At 40.3% G+C, this 13,443-nt stretch overlaps 1 protein-coding gene across 43 annotated transcripts in view; it reads right to left on the bottom strand.

The window, feature by feature from the left end:
* MAGI1 (membrane associated guanylate kinase, WW and PDZ domain containing 1) overlaps positions 1-13,443 on the bottom strand; it is a 688,074-nt gene that overhangs the window by 85,289 nt on the left and 589,342 nt on the right. For 23 of the 43 annotated variants that reach the window (XM_008260898.5, XM_070050628.2, XM_070050629.2 and 20 more), the window contains 2 exons: positions 9,058-9,096; positions 3,322-3,379 (listed from right to left, as the gene is read on the bottom strand). In XM_008260898.5, coding sequence (XP_008259120.3) covers positions 3,322-3,379; positions 9,058-9,096 — 97 coding nt within the window. The remainder of the gene's footprint in view (positions 1-3,321; positions 3,380-9,057; positions 9,097-13,443) is intronic. The other 20 variants (XM_070050627.2, XM_008260899.5, XM_002713296.6 and 17 more) reach the window with 2 other exon arrangements.

Below are 13,443 nucleotides of genomic sequence, written 5' to 3'. Positions count from 1 at the left end.
CGGGGATGCTGGACGAATGGATGACTGACAGATCAGGCAGCAAGAATGAGACAGCATGAGATCTCCTCTTGTGACTCAGGACAGCGCACTGTTGAAAATTTCTAAACCGTTTTTTTCTGAAATTCTCTACTGAGTATTTCTGAACCACAGGTGACTCTAACTGACATAGCAGAAAGCAAAACTGAGTAAGGGAGACTACTGCATTTTATGGATAAGGAAGTAAGTTTCTGAGCGGTTAATAACTCAGCTAAGCTACCTGTAAGCAGTGTAAGCGTGCAAGCTCCAGTCTGCCTGCTTTCACACGCTAGGATGTTAACCACTGACCCTTCTCAAGAAGGGAAATCTGCTTTAATTCTACATGAAACAGAAATAGAATAAGAAAAATAAAAACCAAGCAGGTGTGACATACTGTCTGTGACATACAGGGCAGGAACTGCTGTGAAATTTTCTACCATATGCTTTGCAGAAGCATAAGCATTTAGCCAAAGAACAGAGTTTTTAAAAGGACTTTACAACATCTGTTGACTATTGTGATCAACAGACCTGGGAAAAGGATTAAAAGTATAGCTGTAAGGCAAAGAAACTGCAAATATAGCTGACCTAAGCAGATGTGACGTGTTCAAAGTGGCAGAGATTCAGAACTTTTGAATGGCCTCCAGATTGGTAAGGTCATGGCAAATACACACACACACACACACACACACACATATGAAAATATATACACAAAGATGGCTTTTACAATGGCCTTATTTAGTGTGGGTGTGTATATATGGGCTATACATTTCAAAATGTTATGGAAATTGGAATTAAAGGTATGTTTATTTGGGCAAAAAAAGTTTCTGAAATCCATACATATGAAGGCCATCTATAAGTTCAGGGAAAACAAGTATTATAAAAAAAGTATGAATTTCAAATTTTTTTTTAAATTTACTTATTTGAGAGGCAGACAGAAACAAGAGAGAGCCTGCATCTTCTGGTTCATTCTGCAAATGCCTGTATTGGCTAGGGGGCTGAAACCAGGAGCTGGGAAGTCAAGCTAGGTGTCTCATATGGATAGCAGAAACCCATCACTTGGTTACTCATTGCTATCTCTCAAGGCCAGAAGCTGAAGCTCAGTATAGAAACCAGGTACTGCAAAACCATATGTGGACATGCTAACAAACACCGTAACTGCTAAGCTGAAAGTCCCAATATGTTTGTGTGTTTATACTTTAATTCAAAACCATTTTATTTCTTAGAAGTTAGGGAATATACTTATCATATACTTATTTAGAACACTAAAGATATATATTTTAAAATCAGGCTTTATTTTTAAAAGCAGCTGTGTCAAAACAGATAAATTGATTACCTTTAATTCCTATTAAAATTTTTTATGTCCTAATTCTTGCTGGCAATTTTCAAAGAAACATTAATAAACATGGAGATCACATATTAAAAGACACAGAATCGAGAACTGAAGGGCAGGATGGCAACCTGCCTCTCAAACCATGTCTCTTTGGTGGTCACAGCTGTTCTCACCTGTTCCTTTTTCTCTCTTAATGCACAAACAAGATGAAGGGCAAGACAAAAGGAGCCCCAAATAGGAGAAACCTCACCATACACCTACAAGAAAAATAATCTTTGGGGGCAAACAAAGGACATTATTTTACTCCTATAAATGGCGAGATAATGGCCGCATTTGCTTCTTCATCATACCCCAAAATGCCAATCCACTGTGTCAGTTAAAGAGGAAGCAATATTAGGACTGGCCAAGAACACTTGCTACTCTGAACTCATAATTTTACACAATATTTGACTGGGCATTTTACGGTCTGGCATTTGTGTATCATATGCTCCCATTACCATGGCATTGTACAGATAACATTTCACAGCCAGCAACATGAGGCTGAGACACCCCATCTTCATCCTAACAGAGAATGTTATGATGATACATTTATTTGGCATTTATTTGTCTTTTATTAGTTCTCTTTCATCTTTCTTACAGGAAATGGCACGAAGCCTATTTTGTCAATGTCCTATCTCTTGAGTATCTTTTTCCTATCATCAGTGGTTCTGCTGAAAGCAGAGTGAGCCCAATGCTGGAATACGGCACATAGTGAACAGGACCCAAGAAGGGCTTGGAAATCATCAGAAGTCATGTGTAGGGTTCTCCAGCAAGGGACAGGCATGGGGTGCACAAGGCCTTGTAGCTCAGCCAGAGTTGCCACTTCCTGCTTGTTCTTGGCAACATTTGATAAATGATTAAGATCTATCTTACCTTTGGAGAATGTGTGAGCGAAGAAATAACAATGAATGAGAAGTTCAGATCTGGGCAGGGCAAAAAGGAGGCTAAACAGGTCCCTGTCCTCCTGAAGATGAACAACTCTTATTCATCAAGTCCAACAAACCCCTCTTTTCTTAATTGACTTGGCTGGGTCTTAGTGAAATAAACAAAACGGATCTTGCTCTTCTAAATTTAATAACATGGCATGTTAAATTCAGAGTTACTGCATATTTTCTTTTTTGAAGATTTATGTTTATTTATTTGAAAGGCAGAGTGACAGGGAGAGAGAGGGAGATACAGAAAGAGATCTTCCATCCACTGGCTCATTCTCCAGATGGCTGCAACAGTCAAGGCTGGGTCAGGGAGGAAGCCAGGAGTCAGAAACTCCATCCAGGTCTCCCACGTCATTGGCATGGGTCTAACTTCTTGGACCATCTTCCACAAGTTCATTAGCAGGGAGCTGGATCTGAAGTAGAGCAGTCAGAACTTGAACCAGCATGACACCAATGCAGGCAGCAGTTTAATTTGCTGTGCCACAATGCCAGCCAACTGCATATATTTTCTTGTTCATTAAAATGTACACATACGTGGGCACTGTGGTGACAGGTTAAGCTGCCACTGGGGATGCCCACATCCTATATTGGAGTGCCAATTCAAGTTCCAGCTACTCAGCTTTCAATTCAGCTTGCTGCTAATGTGCCTGGGAAGGTAGTCGATGTTGGCCCAAGTACTTCGGTTCTTGCCACCCATGTGGGAGACCCAGAAAGAGTTCCTGGCTCCTAGTTTTAGCCTGGCCCAACTCTAGCTGTTGCAGGCATCAAGGGAGTAAACCAATGATGGAAGATCTATTTCTGTCTGTCTCTCTCTCCTTCCCTCTTTGTCACTCTGCCTTTCAAATAAATAAATCTTAAATATATATACACACATCTCCATTATAAAATTAATATTATTTTATGGTTATTTAGTGTGACTCTTGCCATGATGAGAAGTCTGTCTAGCATCCATGTAAATCAATAGAGGAGCACAAAGAACCATGTACATTGTAAACAGGCACTTACTCTACATAGTAGATACCATAGACAGGGTCTTCGATCTTTTCCCAACCAGCAGGCAGTTCTGAAAAATAAACCATGTTTAGAGCAAAAAGTGTACATTCTCAAAAAAAATTTAGAGATTTTCAACAACTGAGTTAGACAAAAAGAGAAAGCCTCAACCAAATGCCTTAACGCCAATTCAAACTATTCATCCTAACTGCCTCCCCCCGATAGCATGTATTATTTTTATCAGTATATTCTCTACATGAAAAGCCATCCTTCATCTACTGTTATTTTTCTCAAGAAAATAAACTTTAATAAAATGCAGTTCCCATACGCCTTTATTCTAAAGCAACTACTAAGTTACAGTTCAATGGAACTACAGCTGAAACTAGTCTTGAGTGCCTTGTTCCTACCTTCAGTATCCACAATTCCTTTTTCTTTCTAGACTACCTTAACATTTTCTAGACTACCTTTTCATTTGCAATACAATAGTGTTGTTATGCTCTCACCGGAATAAAATCAAATCTGCATCTTATTTTCTCCTGGTTCCTATTTAAGAAAGCTATGGAGTAAATAAAATGCCTACATGGAGTAGGGTTTCTGAATTGCAGGAATCAATCACTTCACTACTGTGTGTGGGCCAGTCCATCTTCCCTAGAGCTTTACCTATGAAAGCAGGAACACAGGTCCTGCTCCCCAAGAACTCACTACTTATGAGGGATAGCTTTATCCTTCAGTGGCACAGGGGGAATGTATGTGCCCCTCTGAAAGTTCAATCATGTTCTACTGGACTGGACTTTATAAGGTTTCATATCAAAGAGCATAACTTTACCAACTACAAATTAGTGAATTCCATGAACAAGACTGTTACTATGGGAGGGCCCATTGCCTCAGATGAATTCATTCAGTGAAAGAATTAACTGTTTTGTGTTCTGTGTCATTAAACAATCCTTTCAGGCATGGCAGCAATGAAATGACTCAATTTTAAAACTGTTTCAATATACGTAGTCAAAGCTAGCCTGTGTAACAGCTTACTCCAAGATGAATCAGTATGCCTAGAAGTAGCTGGTTAAGACTAACTTGAATGGAATACTACCAACACTTGAAATATCAGTTATTTCAAAATCATCTTTTCTCAATTCAAGGAACTGGGTGGTCACTATTTTCAAATAATGTCCTTTTCATCAGAATAGAGAGCTTACAAATGCCATAAACAGTTGCAGATGGAAATGAAGGCAGCCGGGTGCACATCAACACAGACTAATCATTCAAAGTTTATGTTTTGTTAAGATTTGGCTGTACATCAAGAGATGTTAATTTCATGATTTTTGCTCCACATGTTACCTATCTGCACACAAAGAGACAGGTTTTCCCCTTTTCTTCTAATTTATTTATTTATTTTTTTAAACTTAGCAAGTTTTAAAAAAGTCTTTGAATTCTAGAAGACATAAGCTACTAAAATGCAAGACACGTCCAATTTGCAGATGTTGATACAACTTGACTTGCTTTATATACCGAGTCCTGTGGCCTGATGCAAATCAAATGCCTGAAAAATGGTTTCCCCTTACAAAGCTGGAAATTACCATTTAAATGAAAATAAATCAGGAAAATATTTCCAAAGAGTTGAAAAATCGAAGATTAAAAAAATGCAAATTGGTGCACAGTCACACATTTGTATGGGGTAGAAGAGTAGGTGAAGTTGGAGGGGATTGCACTGTATTTAATTAAACCAGACCTCTCTGCAAAATCAGCAATCTGACAATCTGAAATATCTGACCTCATGGTCTTCAGATAAAACAGGAAAAACATTAAGCATTCAATTCACTCCATTATTAATCTGAAAAACATCTACTGAGCACCTACTGTTTGCCTGAGAATGTGTTAGCTATTAGGGATACAAAGATAAATACAAGGGCACTATCTTAGCAGAAAATCTAACCACATTGTGTGTGTTTTGATGGAACTCTAAGGAAGGTATAGGAAAAGAAGCTACTCTTGCCTTTTCACCTGTCACCTAGTCGACAATTTAACATTCTGGGGTCCAGAAATGGAGCCAGTCAACTGACACTACTGGACATGCCTCAATTTAAACACATCCTCCAGAACAGATACCACAAACTCCAGGCATCTTCCAGTTGCTCAAGTTAAAACTCATTTTACATTGAAACGATAGATTTCTCACTTCCAATGTGGTGATTAACTTAATCACAGGAATTAGTCTTCTAAAGCTGAAAATAGAAATGGGTCATGGATTTTAAAAAGGAAGATGTTTGTCCTACAATTTGCCATTTGGTTCTAAAAAAATTGAACATGGCAGAAAATATGTAAGCCTCGAAAGTGATAACATTATGATTCTTTTTTTTAATGAATGCTTTGAAGAATCCTAGAGAGGCATCTACCTAAACACTGCCAGGAAGTAGACCAGACTATACAATCTAAAACATAGACTTCAGGAGGAGCTACGACTTTTCTGGCATTGCTCGGATTGGGTGTTGAGCCTTAGCACTAACCCTTCTGGTCTTATCTGTTACTTATCTTGGACCTAAGTCTTTCTCTTGGGTTTCTCTCAAAAGACAACGATGCATTAAAAGCAAAGAAGCTTGTAAAACCCACAGTACAGTGCCTGGAACACAGGAAGTGCTCCCAAAAAAATGGCAGCTGTTCCAAGAAAGGACAAAAGGGACAGATCAGATTTCCAGGGCCTTGGTGCTTGCTACTACTCTCCCTTCTGAAAATCCCATGCTGCCCTACTTTGTCACCACAGAAGCAAATATTGAGTAAATGTTCTGAGCTCTTTTCTAAAGAGATTTGTCAGTGTACAGATGGGAATATCAGAGATAAACATCAAAATGCTGACTTAGTTTTGGTTGAGAGGGGAACTCAATTTCTCATGTCTACTGCTCCTGGTTGGCTTCATCACATGAATCCCCTATTGTTCCCAATGAAGGTCCTGCGGGTGCTTTAGAATTCTGGGGAGATATCTGCAGAACAGGTGATAAATTGTGCAAACTCAAAGTGCATAATGGAGCTACTGACCCAGCTCACAGAAAAGAGTTCAGAAATGACAACTCTATAATCAAATGATCTGTGTCCAACACCCAAGCCAACCACCCACGCCTCCCAGAGGCAGATTAGAGAGAGGGTTTCCTTGTCACATCTGGAATCGCATTGTTCACAGAAAACCTGACAGTGGCTATTGTGTGAAATTACGAGCCTCTTATTAAGAAAATGGGCAGTGGGCTTGTCAGTGGAATCTGGAATGAATGTAATGGAACACAGCATACGTGTGCACATGTGTAGACAAAAATCAAGGGTCCTATCTCTACTCTTCCTAGCAGCACACACTGGGACCATGTCTATAGTACGACACATTTCTCCCTTGCTCCTATTGAAGGGAGAAGGTACTACTGTTGAGATACTGAAAAATCTAACAGAATAGAAATAGGAAATAAACAATAAACACACTCGTTTTGCATAAGGAAAATTGAGTTAGGTCTTATACAACTTTATCTACACAATTTAATATCAATGGGTTGCTAAGTTCATTTTAAAAAAAGATTTATTTATTTGAAAGGCAGAGTTACAGAGACAGAAAAAGAGAGTGGCCAGCGTCGCGGCTCACTAGGTTAATCCTCCGCCTGAGGCGCTGGCACACTGGGTTCTAGTCCCGGTTGGGGTGCCCGATTCTGTCCCAGTTGCTCCTCTTCCAGTCCAGCTCTCTGCTGTGGCCAGAAAGTGCAGTGGAGGATGGTTCAAGTGCTTGGGCCCTGCACCTGCATGGGAGACCAGGAGAAGCACCTGGCTCTTGGCTTCGGATTGGCATGGTGCACCAGCTATAATGTGCTGGCCGAGGCGGCCACTGGGGTGTGAAACAACAGAAGGAAGACCTTTCTCTCTGTCTCTCTCTCTCACTGTCCACTCTACCTGTCTGTCAAAAAAAAAAAAAAAAAAAAAAAAAAAAGAGAGAGAGCGAGAGAGAGATACAGAGAAAGAGAGGTCTTCCATCTGCTGGTTCACTCCCCATATGGTTGCAATGGCCAGTGCTGGGTCGATCTGAAGCCAGAATTCGGGAGTTTCTTCCAGATCTCCCATGTGGGTGCAGGGGCCCAAGCACTTGGACCATCTTCCACTGTTTTTCCAGGATTGGCATGGAGCTGGATTGGAAGTGGAGCAGCTAGGACTTGAACTGGTGCCCATATAGGCTGCCGGCAATGCAGGTGGCAGCTTTACCTGGTATAACTCAGGGCTGGCTCTGATAGTTCATTTTTAATAAAATTAGGTTCCAATTATCTTATCACACAGATTGAGCTGCAGGGTAATCCTACCATCATGACTACAAGGGTAACTTACTAAACATTAAAAAAAAAATAAATCCTTCAATAGTTATTGACTCTCTCTTGCATGTCCATGCAAGAGGATACTTTCCAAACAATAAGAAAAATTAGATTTTTATATAAGAGCTAAATTTTATTATATCATAATTCAAATCAATCATGACTGATTATGTAAGAAAAACAAAACCAAATCAAAGCAATAATCTACATTAAATATGTATATATTTTCAGGTCCTAAGTCAATTGTAAAAAGACTAGGTATATTAAATAAGCTTAAGACATTTCAATTCATACTGATGTTAATTAATTTTCTACTTAAAAAAAAAAAAAAAAACTGGGGCTGGCATTGTGGCATAGCAGGTTAAGCTTCCGCCTGAGATGCCAGCATCCCAAATAGGCACTGGTTTGAGTCCCAGCTGCTCCACTTCTGATCTAGCTTCCTGTTAATGCATCCAAGAAAGCAGCAGAAGATGGCCCAAGTGCTTGGGCCCCTGTACCCATGTTGGAGATCCAAAGGAAGCTCTAGTATCCTGGCTTTGGCATGGCACAGCCCTGGCTGTTGCAGGAATTTGGGAAGTGAGTCAGTGGATGGAAGATTCTCAATCTCTCTCTCTCTCCCACCCCTCCTCTCCCCACTTTTTCCCTCCCCAGTTCCTTTCCTTCCATCTATGCAATTCTACCTTTCAAACAAATAAAAAATAAATCCTTAACAACAAAACCAAACAAACACTATTGTCAATTTACAAACAGCAAAGGGCTTTATCTACAACAGAGTTGAATGCTGTGGTTTCCTCTGTATCCCTCTGTGGATGCATTAGATGGAATGCAAACCAAGGTTAACACTGTTCAAAGTTGAACCATAAACCACGTAACTTAGCAGGGAACAGAATTCAGTATTTTCTAATAATAAAGGAAAAAGGGTTTGGCACCATGCATTAATGTGAATGATTCCTGAACTACAACCGCTGGAGCAGTCAAGACTGGATTGACATTGTCATACATATTCTGAGGAAAACAGCACACAGGAAGAATGCATCTGGTCGCCGAGCCATCCATCACAGTGACCAAGTCAAGAGTATGTGGTCCGTGACTTAATAACAGTATGACCTGAAGGCTTATTAACTGCTCAATTAATCACTGCAATTCTTTTATTGCAATTACCCCTGCAGCAATCCTTACATTAGTCTTTGCTCTCGTTCTAGACTCAATTCGCTGACTTTTTCTTTGTGGACATAACACATTACACCCCTTTGTGTTGTTGGCAGACACATGGGTTATGAGACTGACCTTTTGTGGATCAGCTGGAGAGAAAAATCATGATTGGGGAAGTGCAAACTAAAGACACAGAGAAATCAAGCAATTCACCACGGACAAACCAATGCAGGGCCCGTCATGCAGCTGTAGCAAGCAAGGGAGGGTTTACCTAGTTCACTGTCCAGCTCCTCGGTGTGTACCCCTTCTTCTCCAAAGGAATAACAGGAATGAGACAGAAAAGAGACAAAGAAAAATTCAGATACCAGCACCAAGAAAGAAATTTCCTTCAGAAAAATAGCAGCACACACACCCCTTTTAATTTGTCCTTACCTGTGTTGTGGCTTATTACATTGGCTTGGCTAGTAAACTCACATGGCCTCAGTGTAAATCACAAGAGGGGAAGAGCCGATATTGACAAAATAATTACATGGCTCATTTCCTTGCATGTCAAAACAGGATTTGATTGGTTGTAAAAGATGACAAACACTTTTTGCGGTTTCGATGTTCTTAAGTAGGAAGTCACTTGTAACAGAAATTATTTGGAGCAAACAAAGCTGTTACAGACCTTTCAATATCAGTTCTTTTAATCCTTCAATAAGCCTCTAATCAGGGAGGCAATTACACTCACCATGAAAGCATTACTTAACTTACAACTAATACAGCTGCTGAGCAATGGCACATGAGGTCCACATGAGAATGTAGATGGTCTAATGAGCTCAATGTCTTCCAAAACGGAGCTAGAAAGATGCATGATGTCACGACGATGTGTATCAAGGAAAGGAGGCTTGACAGCTGCCCCAAAGGAGCACAGGGAGCAGAGTTCACTGTTTAATGCTTATATGTGTACACGTTTTCAATGTCAAACAGCTCCGAAATATTAGAATGAAAATGCTCTCAATAATTTCAGTGAGCAAAGCAAGTCAAAAACCTGTCCATCCTCGGTCTCCTCTAGCTGGGAGTACAACATTTTATTACTGCCAAGAACACAGGACAGCACACCAAAGTCATCTGCCATCAAAGTCTCCATGGCTACAGAACAGGTGGCTGTCCCTTCCACTGCAAGCCCACAGAGAGAGGGAAAAGAGGGATCCAGCCTCTTCTCCCCGCAGCCATGTGCTCAGTGCCCACTACAGCTTCAGGAACATGTTAGGTACTCAGTATTTCTTGAATGAGTGAGACAATCAAAAGTCACCCAAACAGCCCTACTCAAAGCCAATAGTGAGTTCTGACTGACATTGTTTCTGACACAAAATCCTTGTGAAAATGCCCACTTGTATATTAGCTTGGAATGTCTTTGGGAACACACATTCACTTCTTCAATGAACTGGCACTTATAAGGTGTCAGTCACCGTGCTGGGTGACAGAGATATCAAAATGAGCATAATCAGACACATTCCCAACCTTGTGGAAGAGGAGACGAGTCCAGAGCTCATTTCAATAAATTAGGACCACACTAAGTGCTCTAGAGTAACATTCATAATAAGGTGACTATATCACATCTGGGGGCAAGATTATGGGAAAAAATCCCAGGGATGCAAACTGAAGAACTTGCAAAATGTAACAAAAAGGCCTGAGTGAAAAATGATTACAACATAAGCTCTGCAAAAGCAAGGCTTTTGTGCGTCACATTCCTTGATACATCTTAAGGTCTGAGAATGCACTTGAATATGGAAGAGGTTCAGTGACTCTGTGTGATTGCATGTGAATCCCAAGAAGAGAGAACTGCACAGCCGACTGTTATGGGGTGGGAACTCATCGAGGATGAGCAGGGATGAGGAGCAGAGAGCCGAAAGCAGGAGGGAGAGAGAAGTTAGCGAGGCTGAACCACACCAGGCTTTCACAAGCAAGTTATACATTTGACAGTTACTGAGCAGACAAGCGAGGCACTGAACAGGGCTTGGTCCTGGGGCTGGTCAGCAATAACATCATCCCACTGACGTTAAAAGACTGCTCTGTATGCAGCATAGAAAGAGTCACGAGTGGTGGCAGAGTGCTGAAAAACACAGTGAGTGGAATTCAGTGACATCTCGGGGCTCAGAATTCAGATGGTTTCATGCCTTAGAAATGGGTGTCAACAAGGTGGTAGGTAGATCAAGGGAATTTTTAAATATGCATGGATCTATCCTAAATAGAGTTAGGGAACAGTTAGAGAGGACCAGATTTTGGGGACAAAGACCATTAGTTCAGCCCTAACCAGACTCAGTTTGAAGTCCCTGGATACAACCAGTTGGTACTATCAACCAGGTAGATTAAAGTATTGGTCTGGGGCTCAAAGGCTAGGTGGAAGACTTTTTGTTAAACAAGACAAACAGTAATAACATGTTACACACTGAAGATCAAAAATCCCCAACTAGCTTTTCATTTATTTTTGAGACAGAAATTAACAAATATAAAATCTTTATAATAATTAAGTATGACACTACACTTATAGTCCATGTGCATATGACCTATAGGGACAAGAACAATATTTATAACCAATCCCATTTTTCTGCTTTGTGTAATTATATAATCAATAACACAAAGTAGCTGTGTGTTAACAAGCAACAGAAAGTGCACACTGATACTTGCCATGATCTGTTTATATATTTACACTGTTGGTGTGTACAGACACACAGACACACATATAATTTCAACTAGAAACAGAATACATGAATGCTAATGTTGAGGGGATAATTAACTAAACTAACTGCATTTGGTATGAAGACACACCACAAAGGAAATAACATTAGCACAAATGATAAGAATTCCAAGAATTAAAAATGACAAGATTCGGTAACAAAAACAGTTATTAACTCTACTCAATACTTCTATTCCACCAATAGTGGTTTCTCAGTAAAAGCTACTGCAGTCTTCTAACATCAAGGAAATTATATTAACAGGCATTTTTATACAGTCCCAGTATAATTAGAACGGGTATTGACATTGAAGATACTGTAATAAGAGTGTCTAAATTGCTTTCAAAATCATCAGGCATCAAATAAAGATTAAATTTTGTTCTGTGAAGTTTTATGGTTCAATGTGTTTTATGTTCTGATCTTTGAAAATTGGTCACCTAAGTGTTATATATTAAACAGAACATTTGAATAAACAAGACAGTTCATTATTCTCTGAGCAGGCAAAATACTAAGAGCTGACCAAACCTGTCCCACTCTTTCCACAGGAAATGGAGCAAGCCACCAAAATAGAATGAGCATGGCAGTCATGTCTCCTAAGTCAGAGGACTTGTATTTACACTCGAAGTTACTCAGTTAAATATGAGCACACAACTGCACACAATTCAATGTCATCTGCAAACTCTGTATAAATGCACTTTAAAAAAAAATGTGTTAAAAACAGAATTAAAAGACGGATTCATTTTGGTGCACAACTGCTTTGAAATTCACACATAGTTTTATCACAACATGTATCTTTCATGAAATTTTCATGAGAAAACCTATGCACGGATTCCAAAACATTTTTGCACCAAAATAAACCTATGTTTTAATGCTATTTTCCCATGAATTTTTGGAAGTACTCTCGTGAAACAAAGAGATCTTTCAGGACAAGATTTCAACAGGGTTATACTTTAAAATCCATTCAGGGGTCCGGCACCGTGGCTCACTTGGTTAATCCTCCACCTTGGGCACTGGCATCCCATATGGGCACCGGGTTCTAGTCCCGGTTGCTCCTCTTCCACTCCAGCTCTCTGCTGTGGCCCGGGAGGGCAGTGGAGGATGGCTCGAGCGCTTGGGCCTCTGCACCCGCATGGGAGACCAGTAGGAAGCACCTGGCTCCTGGCTTTGGAAAGGTGCAGCACCGGCTGTGGCAGCCATTTGGGGAGTGAACCAACAGAAGGAAGACCTTTCTCTCTCTCTCTCCCTCTCTCTGTCAAATAAGTTTTTAAAAAATTAAAAAAAAAATACATTCAAAAACAAACCTCAAATGTATATATACAATACCTCTGCACTAAGGGACAAACTAATAAAATTATGTTATCTTACTTGAATTTTTATTCAATAATTGTACTAGTTCAAGTATCAAGTGAATAATGAGATGCAAAGTAAGCTGTATGTCCATGTCAAAAAATAATTTTCATAGAACTTAGGATAAACATCTGTAAACTGGAAAAAAACAGAAGGAATTACAAACTCCAAAGCTCTGAAATAAGCTTTTTTAACAAAAATTCTTATTTTGGGGCTGGCGCTGTGGCACAGCGGGTTAAGGCCCTGGCCTGAAGTGCCAGCATCCCATATGGTCACCGGTTCAAGACCCAGCTGCTCCTGTTCTGATCAGCTCCCTACTATGGCCTGGGAAAGCAGTGGAAGATGGCCCGAGACCTTGGGCCCCTGCACCCGCATGGGAGACCTGGAGTAGGCTTCTGGCTCCTGGCTTCGGATCGGCGCATCTCCGGCCACTGCAGCCAATGGGGGAGTGAACCATCAGATGGAAGACCTCTCTCTCTCTGCCTTTCCTTTCTCTGTGTAACTCTGACTTTCAAATAAATAAATAAATCTTTTTAAAAAATTCTGATTTTTAGTGTGTTTCCGAGATTAACCAGGAGGAAGGGCTCTGGCTA

This window comes from Oryctolagus cuniculus, chromosome 10, assembly GCF_051225735.1.
Source record: "Oryctolagus cuniculus isolate XC-2025 breed Fujian yellow rabbit chromosome 10, ASM5122573v1, whole genome shotgun sequence".
Lineage (NCBI taxonomy): Eukaryota > Metazoa > Chordata > Mammalia > Lagomorpha > Leporidae > Oryctolagus > Oryctolagus cuniculus.
Note: the sequence above shows the minus strand (reverse complement) of the source record. Positions and strands in the feature narration are given on the sequence as shown.